The 18,967-nt window shown below is 41.9% G+C and overlaps 1 protein-coding gene across 1 annotated transcript; it reads right to left on the reverse strand.

Moving 5' to 3' along the window:
- Positions 1-14,310: 14,310 nt before the first annotated feature.
- Positions 14,311-14,874, reverse strand: LOC110933318. Its single transcript, XM_022176547.1, has 2 exons — positions 14,703-14,874; positions 14,311-14,660 (listed from the first exon to the last, which is right to left on the reverse strand). Exons 1-2 carry the CDS (start codon positions 14,872-14,874, stop codon positions 14,311-14,313), a joined length of 522 nt encoding a protein of 173 aa, XP_022032239.1.
- Between the last annotated feature and the right edge of the window lie 4,093 nt (positions 14,875-18,967).

Consider the following 18,967-nt stretch of genomic DNA (forward strand, 5'->3'; position numbering starts at 1 on the left):
TGTTTCCCATTATCGGTGACAATTACCCCTGGCAGCCCATAGCGGCATATGATATTCTCCCAAACAAAGTCTATGATTTGCTTTCATGTGATCTTGGCAAGGGGTTTAACCTCTGGCCATTTGCTGAAGTAGTCAATTGCTACCAACAGGAATTTTACTCCCCCTTTGCTTGGAGGGAATGGTCCAACAATGTCCATTCCCCATTTATGGAATGGCCATGCTGAGGTTATGGGGACCAAGTCATGTTTGGGACTTTTTGGTATTGGGGAGTGGATTTGACAGGCATCACATTTCTTCAATTGCTCGACGGTGTCACGATGCATTGAAGGCCAGAAATATCCCAGGTTCATGAGCTTTGCAACCACCAACCTAGCTCCAAAATGAGCTCCGCATATTCCTTCATGCACTTCCTTAACCAAATACTTGCTTTGTTCAGGGCCTACACACCTTAGCAATGGTGCAAGGTAACCTTTTTTATAGAGAGTTTCTCCTTGCAACACATATTGTCTTGCTTTGATCTTTACCCTTTCAGCTTCCGTTTGATCATTAGGCAGTTCATTGTTTTGAAGGAATTTTTTGATAGGAGTCATCCAATTTGGATCTTCCTCGGTGACCACATCTTGTACTTCCAATTCATCAATCGACCGGGCCTTCAACACTTCAACCAACACCTTTTTCGTGAGGTGGGCGAATGTGAGAGATGCCAATTTGCTCAAGGCATCGGCCTTTTTATTTTGGGATCTCGGAATCTGTTTGATGTTGCATGCCTGGAAGGTGTTCATTAACTCCTTAGATTTTTCTCTGTATTTTCTCATGTTTGGCTCCTTGGCGACATAGCTGTCATTAACTTGGCTTGATACTAGTAGTGAATCAGTGAACACTTCAAGCTTTTTGACTTTCATTTCTTTGGCCAGCCGTAGACCGGCGATCAGTGCTTCGTATTCAGCCTCGTTGTTGGTGGTCTGAAAATTAAAACGGAGAGCATACGTGAATTCCAGCCCCTCAGGGTTGATTAGGACTAAACCAGCTCCTGACCCTTCAACGCTTGAAGCCCCGTCAGTGAATAATTTCCAGGCTTCAGGGTTGGAGGGTTCAGCGGTTGTGGTGTTCACTTCTTCAATTGTTTGGCTTGGGACTTCGACTAGGAAATCAGCCAGGACCTGAGCTTTGATGGCTTTTCGTGGGACGTAGGTGATGTTATGTTCACCTAGTTCCACTGCCCATTTTGCCAACCTTCCTGAGTTCTCAGGTTTTTCAAGCACATTCTTGACAGGTTGGTCAGTGACCACTTGTATAGGATGTGCTTGGAAGTATCTTCTAAGCCTTCTGGCTGTTTGGACCAGGGCTAGAGCGAGTTTTTCAAGGGGAGGATATTTTGTTTCAGCTAGTTTTAGAGTCTTGCTGAAAAAATAAACGGGTACCTGAGCCTTGTCTCTTTCGATAGTGAGAACTGCACTGACGGCTTCGTCGGCAACTGAAAGGTACACCGATATGAGCTCCCCAGTTTCTGGTGCTGCGATATCAGGTAGGGAAGCTAAGTGCTGCTTCATTTGATTGAAAGCTTCTTCGGCTTCTTCGGTCCATCTGAAATCTTTTTTATCTGAGCAGTTCTTGAGCGTTTTGTAGAATGGTAGAGACCTTTCGGCCAGTTTCGAGGTAAAACGCTTCAAGGCTGCAAGCTTCCCGTTCAAGCTTTCAACCTCCTTCTTGGTTCTTGGTGGTTTAGCTTCGAGGACAGCTTTTACCTTGTTTGGGTTGGCTTTGATACTTTGCTTTCCAACGATGTGACCCAGGAATTTTCCTTCATCAAATCCAAACGAGCATTTTTCCGGGTTGAGCTTCATGTTAATCTTTCTAAGTTTTTGAAGGTTTCTTGGATATCGTCAAGCATTTGGTATTCCGTTTTGCTTTTGATCACCAGGTCATCGACATATGCCTCCATGTTTCTACCAATTTGGTTTTCAAAGGCTTTATCGACGAGTTGTTGGTAGGTGGCACCCGCATTCTTGAGGCTAAAAGGCATCTTTTGGTAACAAAAAATGCCCTTGTCTGTGTGGAAGGCTGTCTTTTCTTCATCCTCCTTCTTCATAAGGATTTGGTGATAACCTTTGTATGCATCGAGAAAACATTTAAACGGATACCCTGTGAGAGAATCAACCTTGAGATCAATTTCTGGGAGCGGGTAGCAATCCTTGGGACAAGCCTTGTTAAGATCTTTAAAATCTATGCACATTCTCCAAGAGTTGTCGGGTTTTCTGACCATAACAGGATTTGCAATCCATGATTGGTACTTGACCTCTCGGAGAATGCCAGCTGACACAAGCTTTTCAACCTCCTGGCAAGCTGCCAGGCTTCTCTCGGGTGCCAAGCTTCTTTTCTTTTGAACCACCGGCTTTACATTGGGTGGTATCCTTAACTCGTGTTCAGCAATGCTTCGAGGGATCCCAGTCATATCTTCGGAAGACCAGGCGAATACATCGCTGTGATGTTTCAGCAGCTTTTCAAGGTATGAAAGGGTCTCTTGAGAAAGGTTGGGGTTGACCCTTATTCGTTGCTCGGGGTATTTAGGGTTGATGACTAACCCTTGCTTGTCCTTCTCACCATTCGAACTTTCCCCTTCGATTAGATAAGCTTCCTGAGAGGGTTGAAGGGTTGCAATCCCTCTTTCGGTGGGAAATTTGACAGTGCCATGGCCAACGGACACTGCCATGTAGAATGCACATAGTCCGGGCCTCCCTATGATTACGTCATAGTTGGAAGGGATGTTGATAACCACGAAGGTTAGTGATCGGGTTCTTTCCTTTGATCCCTCCTTAAGACAGACATCAAGGGTTATTTGCCCCAAAGGCTTCAGGGTTACATCGGCGATACCTTTTATGGAGGTCCCGGAGGGTTGAAGCCTTGAACGTTCCTCATTACTCAACTGGTTGAAAAATTTCTCAAACATAATTTCAGTGGCTGCTCCCGTGTCTATGTATGCTTTACACGTTTGTAAGGTGCCCACGGTGGCTTCAACCACAAGGGGACCAGGGAGTGGGTCCTTCCTTGTTGGGGGGAAGCAGACACACTGAAGCTCCCAATCTTCCAACCGTCGCTTCTTGTAAGGGACCTTTTCGTCAGAATATACCATGTTTACTTCCTTCCCTTTGCCTTCAGCCATCTTGTCTCGAACCCCTTTTACCAAATGGGTGAGTTCTCCTGACTTAACAGCCTCTTCAATTCTCTTTTTCAGTTGGAAGCAGTCATTGGTGTGATGTCCCTTTTCTTCATGGAATTCACAGAACTGAGTGGAGTTCTCATTTTTTTTGACTCTTGGGAAGAGGTCTGGGAGGTCTAAAGTTTTGCTTGACTTCTTCCGTCGCCAGGATTTCTTGAGGGGTTTTGGTGAGGGGAGTGAAACTCATGCCTTTATCTCTGCTTGAAGGGTTTCGCCCTTCAACCCTTCGAGGGTCTGAACCCTTTGAGCGTCTGTCGTAAGAGTTAAAGTTTCCTCTCTTTCTGGCTGGGCTACTGCTTCGCCAGCCAGGACCCCTTTTTCTTTGTTCTTTGATATCCACGACTTCCTCTCCCCGAATGTGAGCCTCGGCTCTTTCAAGGGCCTCTTCCAAGGTTTTGGGCAGAGATTTGTTGAAATCTCGTGTGAGATACTTGGAGGTTATGGCGTTCATAAAACCGGCAACCCTCATTTTCTCATCAGCCCCCACATAGGTTAGCCCTTCTTTCTTGTATCGTTCAATGAATGCCCGTAGGCTTTCATCATCGCGTTGTTTTATCTGAAAGATCACTGTTGCGTCTTTAACGTACCTCCTTTGTTGGGAGAAGTTTGCTAGAAAACCTCTGCTGAGATCGTCGAAGCTTCGAATGCTTTGAGCAGGTAGGTCGTTGAACCAGATTCTAGCGGACCCAACAAGAGTCTGCATGAACATTAGACAGCATTCAGCATTCGTCCATTTTTCTATTCGAGCAGCTCCAGTGAAGATCTGAAGATGATCTTCGGGATCTTCAGTCCCATCATACGTTCTGATGTGAGCTGGCATTTTGATTTTAGACTGAAAATCATAATCAGCTATCTGTCTAGAAAAGCATGAAAGGTTACTTGGCTTGTAAGGTTTAGCCAGGTCTTCTTCAGGTCTCGTACCTACGTTGTTGTTATTGCCATGGTTTCCCTGGGTGGCAAGCACTTGATTGATAAAGTGTTGCCAGGGGAAGTTGGCCATCATCTGAGACATCATGTTGGGTATGAAATTGAAACCTTGAAGGCTTCCCGGACCAACTGAGCAACTTACCCCAAGAGGGGTGCTGGCAACAGCACTTCGTGCTAAAGGGAGCACGGACAGGGCTTGCTCCCATGTGGTAGTTAGAGAAGTGGGACAACTGGTCACCGGGGATTGTAGGAGTTGGTCGAGTGTTAACTCGTGTCCCAGAGGAGTACCACTAACAGTTGGTTGGGAAGAGAGAATAGGATGAACAGTGGGGTTTGTCACAGTGGACAGATAAGGGTGAAGGTTTGAAGGGTTGCTGGGACCGGCCTCACCTCTTGTAACGAAGGGTGGTAGAGGTGGCCCAGGAGACAACGTTGGCTCAGGTTCGTCGTAATCTAGACGAATCCTTACCCCTTTTTCCCTTTCTCTGTTCACATGTTGGTTAAGAAGTGATCTTAGCTCAAGGAAGTTATTAGCGACCCCCTCGGGGGTAAGTTCAACACGTGCCGGAGTGTCTGACACACCAACGTTGGGAGACGGAGCTCCAGATCTGGATGGGGTTGGTGTGTTAAAGGTAAGAAACTCGGGTGTACTCCCCGGAGTTGAAAAAGGCGTTGTTATTGTTGTGTGAGCTTGACCACTTCCCGGGGTAGAGGTGTTAGGGATCTGGTTTACCTCTCCCGGAGATCCACTTTCTGACATGGTGGTTTTGAATGAAAGGAGCTACACGTACCAGGTCTCTTTTGAGGAGAAACAGCGGCGTAGCCCCACGGTGGGCGCCAACTTGTTGATGCAACAAACACGGGACCAAGGATGGTAGCTAAGTTGGTTAGGCAAAAGGGCTGAAGGGTTCAGTTTTGCCTAACGCAGGTCGCGGGGTCCCCCCACGTTTGCAAAACGTGGAAGGAGGTTCACTAGTATGTTCTTGTTATTTGCTTTGAGGTTCTTTCTCCGAGGCCAGCTCGAATCCAGAAAAGAAAGCAAATAGAATGAAAGTGATGAAGAGTTGTTTGGAGGTGACAAAGAACTCTTTGAATGACTAGAGATTAAGGAATCTCTGCCTTTTCGGAATGTCTTAGAAGTGTACATGAGCTGTCTTCTTATAGTGGAAGACATCTCCTGAAATAGCATAAACTATACTAGCGAAACCTGTTTGCAAATGGAGGGTTTCCCCTTTTGGGGTTGAAGGCTTTGGACCCCTGGTTAATAGAGTGTGCTTGTGCAGACCTGCTCTGACTTTGTGAGTTGGTGAGCATGAGTTGGTGGGACGAGTTTCTAGACATGACTGATTACAGTTTCTCGATTTCCTCATTTTACAGCTTTTCATCCGATGAACCTTTCAACCTTTTAAGCTCTTTGCATATTAATCATTTTGTTTATCCTTGGGCTACCCCCGTCGTCAGTTATCATTCAACAAACCTGTCTAGTAGTAACAATTATCTTCTCCACCATAGCACAAGCATCACCACCAGAGAAACGAAACATCCATCGAGACAAACTTCGATGTGTTCAACATCTTTCTCAAATCAAATAAGCTTTGTTTCGATTCATCAAATCAAGTAACAGAATGTGTCCATCTCCATCCTAGCAATCTTGCAAAACCCCTGTAGGTGATTATGTATGAACTTCAAGTCAAATGTGTAGCTAATTATATTATGTTCTGTAATATTATCAATATGTGTAGGTGAATAAAACATGTAACTTACGTAGGGGAGTGTATTGACTCTTGTAGTTTAACACTTGAACGTGTACAATGACGTCTATATATGTGTTGGCTTTAGAGGTTGACAAATGGAAAAAAAAAAATGAAACATGAGGGAGTATATAACATGTGTGTGTATTGCATGGAACCCCATAACCCCTTACCAATCATTAACCCAATCATATCCATCTCCACTAAGAGTATATCCATCTCCACTAAGAGGAAACCCAATAGATATGGGAAAAACCTCCTTTTGTGGGAATCGAACCTACGACCTATTGGACCCAAAGCCTTATCACACCCTTAAGATGCCACTAGGCTATAAAGTTATGAGCTTTAATTTTTTAGTTAATCTCTAAATTTATAAAACTAAAAACAAATAACATCTCATCAAATTAAAAAATATTATAATAACTAAAAAAACATTACAATAAAATTAAAAAAAACACTCTAAAACTCAAAGTCCATATAAAAAAACACTCTAAAACTCAAAGTCCATATTTTTTCGATAATCGTCTTTCATTTTAGAGTCATTTCCAATGTCTTTCCGGTTAGGTGGTCGTGCAGGTTTGAGTAAAACTCAAAGGGTTTTTCAAATTGTCAATTCCTCATAAGCTTGACCATTTCCCGGTTCTCTTGTATACGTTGAGCCCCGAGGTCGTGTATGTCTTGAAGGCATTTGTTCATCTCTGAAACACAACCCTCAAGTCGGATCCCCCGACGATGACTCCGCTCTCCTCGATTTTGCACCGCTTCTTCTATGGGTGGTCGTGGTAGCTTCGTCTCGTGCTCATCCGCCCCCTTCTCCCCCGTAAATAACGGATTAACATCGTTTAAGTCGACGTTTCGAGCGTCGAACATTGCCATTTCGGGTTTAACCGACTCAGAGGTTTTTGACTTCCTTGTCAGCCTTCTATTTCTTGTCCTAGTGGAAGAAGTTCCTACTGTCATAGGGACGTTGGCCCATTTAGAGCTATTATGAAGAAGCTTCCAAACACTCAAGTATGGAAAATTCTCTCTTGCCGCTTGATATTCTATTAAAGCCGACTGCATTATATCCTCGTCGCTCTCGCTGTTTTCCAATCGTTTCTTTGACTTTGATAAATCAATTGAAATCTTGTGCATTTGTTGTTGATATCGGTCTACTTGCCCGATACTGAATCCGGAGAGCGGTGTTCCCAGGCGCTATGGAGCGTTTTGGGTGGATGTGGCGCCATATGAAGCTCGAGTACGGACAGTCTGAGAAATATATATGTATGTGATAAATGTTGTATAGGTGGCTTATGGGTATTATTTCTTTGTGATGATCATGTATAGGTAAAAGAAAATATGTGGGCGTACAGCAATGTCTCATATCCAACTATATGAACATTGATTTAAACGGTTGATCTAATATTCTTTCTCGTTAGCTTTGTTACTATATGAACATTGATTTAAAAGTTGCTATATTAGATTTTAATAATCCCAACTATTCGTCGTTGGCCACTAACAGTTTCATCTTCAAAAATAACCACTGGCAGTCCCAACCATTAACATATTGACATCCAATGGACCCTGACTAACAGAACCCTAACGCCGTTAATCTCCGGAGAAACGTTTTTGGCTGGAAAACTCAACATTTTCGTCCCAAACCTCTTTGTAACCTTATTACGGACATTTAGGGACATTTATCTAGTAAAAGCCCCAATTATTGAAGTCGTTGGAAAACTCATTTTTTTCATCGGAAAACTTATTTTTGGCTGGAAAACTCAACTTTTTGGCCAGAAAACTTAACATCCTCGTCCCAAACCTCTTTGTAACCTTAGATTGGACCTTTAGAAACTTTTTACCAGCCAAAAACGGTTTTCCGGCGACCGGAGACTAACGACGTTAGGGTTCTGTTAGTCAAGGTCCATTGGTGGCCAATATGTCAATAGTTGGGACTGTCAGTGGTTATTTTTGAAGTTAGGACTGTTGGCGGCCAACGACGAATAATTGGAATTATTAAAATCCAATGTTCCTTAAAAGTTATGATATTATATTCTTTCTCATTAGCTTTGTTAAGAGAAAACAAATATACTAAGTAGTCTTTATAAGTTTTAGCAGTTCAACATCCTAAAATATGTATTCCTAATAATCTCATGATTTTGTAATACAAATCCCAATAAGTTGTATTACACTGTTACTTTATTTCATGCGTAAAAAGTAAACTTTAAACCTTTAATAAATAAACTGGTCATGCATATTGATGACGGGAGTAGACCAAGACCAAATAAAATGACTTAAGTACATAAATGACCGAAAGGTTAAATGGTTCGAAGGTTAAAAAAGCTGTGAAGTAGGGAAAAGCAATGCGGAAACAGTAGCCAGTCACATCCAGGGATTGCTTCACCAACCATAGCCGCAAAAGCAACGCAGGTCTGCAGAGCACATGCTATTATCCAGGGGTCAAAAGGCTTCAACCCCCGAAAGGGCAAGCCCCTCGCTGCAAGCTAGGTCACTAGTCAAATGAATGCCTCTTTGGGAGATGTCTTCTTCTATATAATTGACACTTCATTTACTGAGTTGAGACATTCCGGACCAGACCTGTTTCCTTAAAACTCTGGTCACTCACACCGTGTACTTGCTTCATGCAAGTTACCCCCTTTCACATCCAACTCACACATATTCTATTTGTTTCTTCATCCAGATCTGAACACACTTCAGAGAAGGATCCTCAGCAAACAACAAAAATAAACTAGTGAACCTCCTTCCACGTCTTGCAAACGTGGGGGGACCCCACGACCTGCGTTAGGCAAGGTTAAACCCTTTAACCCTTTTGCCTAACCATCCTCGCTACTACATTTGGTCTATTATTTGTTGCTTCAACAAGTTGGCGCCCACTGTGGGGCTACGCCGCTGTTTCTCCTCAAAAAGACCTAGTAGTGTAGCTCTTTTCTCTTGAAATCACCATGTCTGAAAGTGGATCCCCGGGTGAAGTAAATCAGGTTCCAAACACTTCAACCCCGGGTAGCAGCCAAGCTCATGTGGCTATACCAACCTCTTTCTCAACTCCGGGGAGCACACCCGAGTTTCTTACCTTTAACACTCCAACTCCTTCCAGATCCGGAGTTCCTTCCCCTAATGTTGGCGTCACTGACACTCCAACGCGTATTGAACTTACCCCCGAGGGGGTTGCCAACAATTTCCTTGAGTTGAGGTCTCTCCTCAACCAGTATGTGACAAAGAAAAGGATAAGGGAGTGAGGATTCGTCTAGACTATGATGAGCCTGAACCAACGCTGTCTCCCGGACCTCCCATTCCACCTTTTACAACCAGGAATGAGGCTGGCCCCAGTAATCCTCCAAATCCCGTTCCATATTTGTCTACAATGGCAAACCCTACAATACATCCTCTCTTTTCATCTCAGCCAGTTATGAGTGGTGCTCCTCTGGGCCATGAGCTGACCTTAGATCAGCTCCTACAGTCCCCAATATCAAGCTTTCCAGCTTCTACAACAACTTCATGGGAACAAGCCCTGTCCGTGCTTCCATTGGCACGAAGTGCAGTTATGAGCACCCCTTTGGAGTTAGTTGCCCAGTTGCACCTGGAAGCCTCCAAGGCTTCAACCCTATGTCCCAGATGATGGCTAGCTTCCCGTGGCAACACTTCATCAATCAAGTGCTAGCCACTCAGGGGAACAACAATGGTAATAACAACGTGGGTACAAGGGTCGAAGAAGACTTGGCCAAACCCTATAAGCCAAGTAACCTTTCATGCTTTTCACAGCAAATAGCCGATTATGATTTTCAAACAAAGATCAAGATGCCGTCCCACATCAGAACGTATGACGGGTCTGAGGACCCAGAGGACCATCTTCAAATCTTTACCGGTGCAGCATGGATTGAGAAGTGGTCAAATGCTGAATGTTGTCTAATGTTCATGCAAACCCTTATCGGATCTGCCAGGATCTGGTTCAACGATTTACCTGCTCGAAGCATTCAAAGCTTCGATGATCTTAGCAAGGGTTTCCTGGCCAACTTCTCCCAACAAGGACGATATGTCAAAGATGCGACAGTGATTTTTCAAATAAAACAACGTGACAATGAAAGTCTTCGCGAGTTTATTGAACGATACAAGAAGGAAGGTCTGACCTATGTAGGGGCAGATGAAAAAATGAGGGTAGCCGATTTCATGAACGCTATCACCTCAAAATATCTCACAAGAGATTTCAACAAATCCCTGCCCATGACCTTGGAAGAAACTCTCGAAAGGGCAGAAGCCCATATTCGGGGAGAGGAGGCAGTTGATATTAAAGAACAAAGGAAAAGAGGGTCTAGTTGGCGAAGTAACAGCCCAGCCAGGAAAAGAGGGAACTATAACTCCTATGACAGACGACAGAAGGGTTCAGACCATCGAAGGTCTGAAGGTCGGAACCCTCCAACCAGGGAGAAAGGCATGAGCTTCACACCCCTCACAAAGACTCCTCAAGAAATCCTTGCAACAGAAGAAGTCAAGCAGAACTTTAGGCCTCCTAGGCCTCTCCCCAAAAGCAGGAAAAATGAGAACTCCACACAGTATTGTGAGTTCCATGAAGAAAAGGGTCACCACACCAATGATTGCTTCTAGCTCAAGAAAAGAATTGAAGAGGCTGTTAAGTCCGGGGAACTCGCTCATTTGGTAAAAGGGGTTCGGGACAAAATGGCTGAAGGAAAGGGTAAGGAAGTCAATATGGTGGACTCTGATGAAAGGGTTCCTCATAAAAGACAACGGTTGGAAGCTTGGGAGCTTCAGTGTGTTTGCTTTCCCCCAACAAAAAAAGACCCTCTTTCAAGCCCTCTTGTTGTAGAAGCTACTATGGGAACGTTGAAAACATATAGGGCATACATAGACACTGGGCGGCCACTGAAATCATGTTCGAGAAGTTCTTCAACCGTTTGAGTAATGAAGAACGTTTAAGGCTTCAACCCTCCGAAACCTCCATAAAAGGTATTGCTGATATCCCCCTCAAGCCTTTAGCGCAACTGACACTAAATGTTCGTTTTAACGAAGGTCAGAAGGAAAGAATCCAACCACTCACCTTTGTGGTTATCAACATACCTTCAAACTATGATGTGATCATAGGAAGACCAGGACAGTGTGCCTTCTACATGGCCGTGTCTGTTGGACATGGCACAGTAAAATTTCCAACTGAGAGGGGGATAGCAACCCTTCAACCCTCTCAAGAGGCCTACTTGGTTGAAGGTAAAAGCCCCAGAAGTGAAGAAGACAAGCAAAGGCTAATCATAAATCCTAAGTACCCTGAACAAAGAATAAGGGTCAATCCAAGCCTTTCACAGGAAACTCTCTCTTATCTGGAAAAGTTGTTAACACATTACAGCGATGTCTTCGCTTGGTGTCCAGAAGATATGACAGGGATCCCCCGAAACATCGCCGAGCATGAATTAAGAATACCACCGGATGTCAAACCCGTGGTTCAAAAGAAAAGAAGTTTGGCACCAGAAAGAAGTCTGGCCGCATGACAGGAGGTTGAAAAGCTCGTATTGTAACACCCCAACCGAAGACGGAAACATCGGGGCGCCACGTATAATAGGATGCTCAAAGACACATGGCACTAATTAAAGTTCAAATATAATATTAAGTCAAATTCATGTTCAACAACCAAATCAAACAAACAACGAAACAAATTATCCCAAACAAAACATAATGATCGTTTTAAAGTTTAACTAAGGCAAAAGTTCCATGATCCTAAGTGATAGAAAGCTTGCAAATCATCATCAATTGTTACCACCTCACCTGAAACATATGTGAGAAAAACATGGGTCAGCTAAAAGCCGGCGAGCAACATAAGTTTTATGGTAAAGCATGTGATAAAAGTATTTTATTTACAATTCAATATGGCACAAGTAGAACACTAAGCATATTGCATTTAACGAGTATGGGTCAGGGGTGGCACATTCAAACCTAAGCTGACATGTTTAACGGATTCTATCATCTTCCACTTCCCAAAAAGCAAAATAAGTAAAATGTGTAGAATAAGCAAATCCAAATGGAAGTGGAGATGGGTCGTCACACCTATAGCGCTATAATATACTACCGGACGGTTTGGCCGAAATTAATGAATGCACACGTTGAAGTAAACCAACAAGTTTCATACAAAGCAAATAGTGATCACATAAGCCATAAAAAATAATGAATTGTATAACGTTTAAGCAAAATTTAGTTCATCATATGTATCATCCCAAAAAGAGGTAAAAAGGGAACTATATACTCATCTTTGGGTGCAAGCAAAACCAAACCAAGTACAAGTATGTAAGGTGTTGGGAGAAATCCCAAATGCTACCCTATCATTTATATGATAAAGTTTAGTTGGAAACAACTTAAGTTGATCTCTAAAGCATGCTAAATTTAGGGCTTTATAACTGATTTGGGAATACTAGGAGGACGTTATATTGCAACATAAAAAAAATATTGATTACTGTTGTTATTTAATTGATTAAATAACATGTTTGCTTTATATTTTCAGAATTTAAATGAAATAACTCTTTTATTCACAAATAAAAATATTTTGAGTCAAGCATTTTATAGAACAGGAAATGTGATTGTTTGATGAAGTATATGTTTATTATTATTAACTGATTTGAATGCCAAACTAATGATGTTAATTAAAAGTAATGAACCGATCTATGCTACAGAATGATTAAAATAACTGATTCTATTTTTTTTCGTTTTACTAGGCTTAACAAATTTAATTAAATACGTTATCGGTTATAAAAAAATTATGAAACTAACTCTTTTTTTAACATTACAGAATTAACATCAGTTAGTTTGTTTTTTTTTAATTGAAAAGAGTAGGTTGTTTTGTAAACTTTATTTCAACTATTTTATTATAATAATAAGAATTTAATACTATGTATGCTTTGCTTCTTTTTAGCATGGAATAGCAGTCAATATCAAATGCGAAACGTAATATCAATCAACTGAAGTGAGGTAAAAACAAACAAAACAAAAAGAAAACGTTTGCAGGTGGACGGGTTCGAATATGCAACCATATGCTCAATGGGCATTTCGCCAACAACTGAGCCATGGCGGCTGATTCGAATGAACTCGAATTCTTTATATTTTTTTTAACTATCTCCACGACGACTCTCCTACTCCCAAATCGGTTAACAACGACGAGCCTTAATTCTAGGAATCAAAGTATAGTACAGATGACATATGTAACCCAATTGATCCAAACAGAAACATGTAACGAACACTTACGGGTTGCGAAGTTCTAGACGGAAAAAAAGAACTCCGGTAAGAAGAATTCCGGCAAGATAAGAACTCCGGCGATCACTTCGACTCCGGCCACTTACAGGTTTCCGGCGAACTTGCGGTTGAGCTCCGATGGGTTAGTGGTTGAGTGAAGAGGTGTTGTGGGGGTTGTGAGGGTATAACACTGAATCTTGGGTCGTATATAAAGATGCGTTTTGGTCTTCTTGTTTGGAAGTTGATAAAGTTTCCGAAAACAAAAGTTTTGAATCGAGAATGTACGGGGCCGGGACCGTAGTTAGGTACGTGATTGACATATAAACGGAAACCGTGTACTCGAGATTTAGTCCCGAACAGTTAGGGGGCGACGTAAAGGAAAACCCGAAGAATCAGGATCAAAAAGGAAGGAGACATGGCTGAAAGTTTGCTGTCAATTATGATCAATCATGGTGGGTTTTTAGAAGCAGAATCCGTGTAATTGAGGGACAATCACGACAAATCAGGATGTGTGAAAGAAAGGGAAATACAACTAATGTGTGAAAGAAAAGGAAATACAACTAATTGTTTGCTGTGAATCATTTGGGCGGCAAAGATTTAAAAGAAAAAAAAATTCAACTTGTAACAGCATAACTATTATATAATGATGAACCTGACTATACTTAACTAACTTGTTTAATAAACCTAAAACTCATTTTTAACATCTAGTAAGCTTTTTTTTTTTAAATTAAGTAAATTAATTAAATAAATAGCTATATTGTTTTTTAACAAAATAACTAAATAACTAATAAAATCTCTCATCAGTTTTTAAATTCGCGAAAGATTTCCGAGGTTTCAAAGGTTAGGATTCGAATTTCAAAACGGGTCGGATTTTGGGAGCCCATTTTGATGGATGTTACATAAATAGTCCATTTTTTTCTAGAAATCTGAAACTTAGGATTTTATTTTATTTTATTTATTTATTTATTTATTTTTTTTGTTTTGAGAAACCATGAAAATAAACAATAGGCAATGGAAGAAGAAGAATAGCAAATAATCACTTGTATAATCGGTTAAAATGGAAATATATTGAAAAAAAAAGACATTGAAATTTTCGGGTGGTTACAGTCTCCCCTACTTTTGAAAATTTCGTCCCGAAATTTATGCAAAGAGAAGAGGATATTTGGCTTTCATTTGGTCCTCACGTTCCCAAGTAAATTATGGGCCACGTTTAGACTCCCAACGAACTTTAACGATTGGAATACGACTGCGCTTGAGTTTCTTTACTTCACGGTCCATGATTTCCACTGGTTTCTCAACAAAGTGCATAGTTTCGTCAATGCGAATATCTTCAAGGGGAACATGGAGGTTTTCATCCGCTAGGCATTTCTTCAAATTAGAAACATGAAATGTAGGATGGATGTTGCTAAGCTCAGGAGGTAGATCAAGCTTGTAGGCTACCTTTCCAATCTTCTCGGTGATTTTGAAAGGACCCACATAACGAGGAGCTAGTTTACCCTTCTTTACAAATCGAACAACTCCCTTCCAAGGGGATACCTTAAGAAGAACTAGATCACCAACTTGGAATTCCAAGGGTTTGCGTTGTTTACCAGCGTAGCTCTTTTGACGACTTCTAGCCACAAGAAGGTTATCACGAATTTTCAAGATCTTATCTGTCGTCTCTTGTATTAGTTTAGGACCAGTGATTTGAGCTTCACCAATCTCATTCCAACAAATAGGAGAACGACATTTCCGACCATAGAGTACTTCAAAAGGAGCCATGTTGATACTAGTATGGTAACTGTTGTTGTACGAGAACTCAATCAAAGGTAGATGAGAATCCCATCTGCCACCAAAGTCGATAACACAAGCTCAAAGCATGTCCTCAAGGGTTTGGATGGTCCTTTCAGATTGACCATCAGTTTGAGGATGGTAAGCAGTGCTAATGTTAAGCTGAGTTCCCAAAGCAGATTGCATGGTCTTCCAAAAACGGGAAGTGAAACGACCATCACGGTCAGAAATAATGTTCAATGGCACACCATGACGAGACACGATCTCGTCAAGTAGATCTTAGCAAGTGTTGCAGCAGAAAAATCTTCACAAATAGGCAAGAAATGCGCAGACTTTGTCAAACGGTCAATGATTACCCAAATGCTATCACGACCTTTGGAAGTGCGTGGCAATTTAGTGACGAGATCCATAGCTATGTTCTCCCACTTCCACACTGGGATTTCTGGTTGTTCAAGCAAACGAGAAGGGCGTTGATGTTCAGCTTTAACCTTTAGGCATGTAAGGCATTTGGCTACATAAAGAGCAACATCCTTCTTCATACCAGGCCACCAATAAAGAGTTCTAAGATCCATGTACATTTTATCTGCACCAGGATGGACCGAATAACGAGACTTGTGGGCCTCGTTCATCAAGAAGGTACGAAGATCTTCATGATTTGGAACCCACAAACGATTCATGAAATAGAGTAACCCATCTTCTTTAGTCTCAAGTTGAAGTTCAAGACTATGAGGCATTTCATCAAGCATGTTGCCTTGGGTCACAGAATTTTGTTGGGCTTGGAGAATACGAGCCTGAATATCAGTTTGGATTCGAACACAATGAAGCTTGATGTGTTCCTTATGACTAAGAGCATCGGCCACAACATTCGCTTTACCAGGATGGTAACGAATCTAGCAGTCGTAGTCATTTAGAAGTTCGACCCAACGACGTTGCCTCATGTTTAGTTCTTTCTGATTGAAAATGTGTTGGAGACTCTTATGATCAGTGTAAATCACACATTTACTCCCATAAAGGCAGTGTCTCCAAATCTTGGGAGCAAAAACGACAGCACCCAACTCAAGATCATGAGTTGTGTAATTCTTTTCATGGATTTTGAGTTGCCTTGAAGCATAAGCTATAACTTTGCCCCGTTGCATAAGGACACAACCAAGGCCAAGATTAGAAGCATCGCAATAAACAACAAAGTCATCATTGCCATCTGGTAGAGTCAGGATAGGAGCATCACAAAGTTTCTGCTTCAGGATTTGGAATGCTTCTTCTTGTTTGGGTCCCCACTCAAAAGGCTTTCCCTTATGAGTCGACGAGGTGAGGGGAACCGCAATCTTAGAGAAGTTTGAGATAAATCGTCGATAATAACCGGCTAGACCAAGAAAAGAACGGATTTCAGTTGGAGTAGTGGGCACATTCCAATTCTTCACCGCTTCAATTTTGGAAGGGTCCACATGAATACCCTTATCATTGACTATATGACCTAAAAATTGAACTTCCTTAAGCCAAAATTCACACTTGGAGAATTTGGCATACAATTGTTCTTTCTTTAGAAGTTCCATAATCAAACGAAGGTGTTTCTCATGATCTGCCTTAGTTTTTGAATAGATTAAGATGTCGTCAATGAAAACAATGATGAACTTGTCCAAGTAGGGCTTGCAAACACGATTCATAAGGTCCATGAAAACCGCAGGAGCATTGGTCAAACCAAAAGGCATGACAGTGAACTCATAGTGGCCATATCGAGTACGAAAAGCAGTCTTGGGAATGTCATCTTCAAGGACACGAAGTTGATGGTAACCAGAACGAAGATCAATCTTGGAGAAACAAGTAGCACCTTGGAGTTGGTCGAAAAGATCATCAATACGAGGCAAAGGATATCGATTCTTAATAGTGAGTTTATTCAACTCACGATAATCGATGCACATACGAAGAGTCCCATCTTTTTTCTTAACAAACAAGATAGGAGCTCCCCATGGAGAAAAACTTGGACGAATAAATCCCTTGTCAGAAAGTTATTGAAGTTGCCTGGCAAGTTCTTGCATTTCTGAGGGTGCAAGACGATAAGGAGACTTGGCAATAGGGTTAGCACCAGGAACGAGGTCAATGCGAAACTCAACTTGATGTGTGGGAGGTAGGCCTGGTAGATCTTCTGGGAAAACTTCAGGAAAATCACGAATAGGCAAGAAATGCGCAGACTTTGTCAAACGGTCAATGATTACCCAAATGCTATCACGACCTTTGGAAGTGCGTGGCAATTTAGTGACGAGATCCATAGCTATGTTCTCCCACTTCCACACTGGGATTTCTGGTTGTTCAAGCAAACGAGAAGGGCGTTGATGTTCAGCTTTAACCTTTAGGCATGTAAGGCATTTGGCTACATAAAGAGCAACATCCTTCTTCATACCAGGCCACCAATAAAGAGTTCTAAGATCCATGTACATTTTATCTGCACCAGGATGGACCGAATAACGAGACTTGTGGGCCTCGTTCATCAAGAAGGTACGAAGATCTTCATGATTTGGAACCCACAAACGATTCATGAAATAGAGTAACCCATCTTCTTTAGTCTCAAGTTGAAGTTCAAGACTATGAGGCATTTCATCAAGCATGTTGCCTTGGGTCACATAATTTTGTTGGGCTTGGAGAATACGAGCCTGAATATCAGTTTGGATTCGAACACAATGAAGCTTGATGTGTTCCTTATGACTAAGAGCATCGGCCACAACATTCGCTTTACCAGGATGGTAACGAATCTAGCAGTCGTAGTCATTTAGAAGTTCGACCCAACGACGTTGCCTCATGTTTAGTTCTTTCTGATTGAAAATGTGTTGGAGACTCTTATGATCAGTGTAAATCACACATTTACTCCCATAAAGGCAGTGTCTCCAAATCTTGGGAGCAAAAACGACAGCACCCAACTCAAGATCATGAGTTGTGTAATTCTTTTCATGGATTTTGAGTTGCCTTGAAGCATAAGCTATAACTTTGCCCCGTTGCATAAGGACACAACCAAGGCCAAGATTAGAAGCATCGCAATAAACAACAAAGTCATCATTGCCATCTGGTAGAGTCAGGATAGGAGCATCACAAAGTTTCTGCTTCAGGATTTGGAATGCTTCTTCTTGTTTGGGTCCCCACTCAAAAGGCTTTCCCTTATGAGTCGACGAGGTGAGGGGAACCGCAATCTTAGAGAAGTTTGAGATAAATCGTCGATAATAACCGGCTAGACCAAGAAAAGAACGGATTTCAGTTGGAGTAGTGGGCACATTCCAATTCTTCACCGCTTCAATTTTGGAAGGGTCCACATGAATACCCTTATCATTGACTATATGACCTAAAAATTGAACTTCCTTAAGCCAAAATTCACACTTGGAGAATTTGGCACACAATTGTTCTTTCTTTAGAAGTTCCATAATCAAACGAAGGTGTTTCTCATGATCTGCCTTAGTTTTTGAATAGATTAAGATGTCGTCAATGAAAACAATGGCGAACTTGTCCAAGTAGGGCTTGCAAACACGATTCATAAGGTCCATGAAAACCGCAGGAGCATTGGTCAAACCAAAAGGCATGAGAGTGAACTCATAGTGGCCATATCGAGTACGAAAAGCAGTCTTGGGAATGTCATCTTCAAGGACACGAAGTTGATGGTAACCAGAACGAAGATCAATCTTGGAGAAACAAGTAGCACCTTGGAGTTGGTCGAAAAGATCATCAATACGTGGCAAAGGATATCGATTCTTAATAGTGAGTTTATTCAACTCACGATAATCGATGCACATACGAAGAGTCCCATCTTTTTTCTTAACAAACAAGACAGGAGCTCCCCATGGAGAAAAACTTGGACGAATAAATCCCTTGTCAGAAAGTTATTGAAGTTGCCTGGCAAGTTCTTGCATTTCTGAGGGTGCAAGACGATAAGGAGACTTGGCAATAGGGTTAGCACCAGGAACGAGGTCAATGCGAAACTCAACTTGATGTGTGGGAGGTAGGCCTGGTAGATCTTTTGGGAAAACTTCAGGAAAATCACGAATAATAGGAATATGTTGAATACTCTTACTCTCGTCCTTCTTTTCTACAACGTGGGCCAAGAAAG

This window comes from Helianthus annuus, chromosome 11 (genome assembly GCF_002127325.2).
Source record: "Helianthus annuus cultivar XRQ/B chromosome 11, HanXRQr2.0-SUNRISE, whole genome shotgun sequence".
In the NCBI taxonomy this organism is placed as follows: Eukaryota; Viridiplantae; Streptophyta; class Magnoliopsida; order Asterales; family Asteraceae; genus Helianthus; species Helianthus annuus.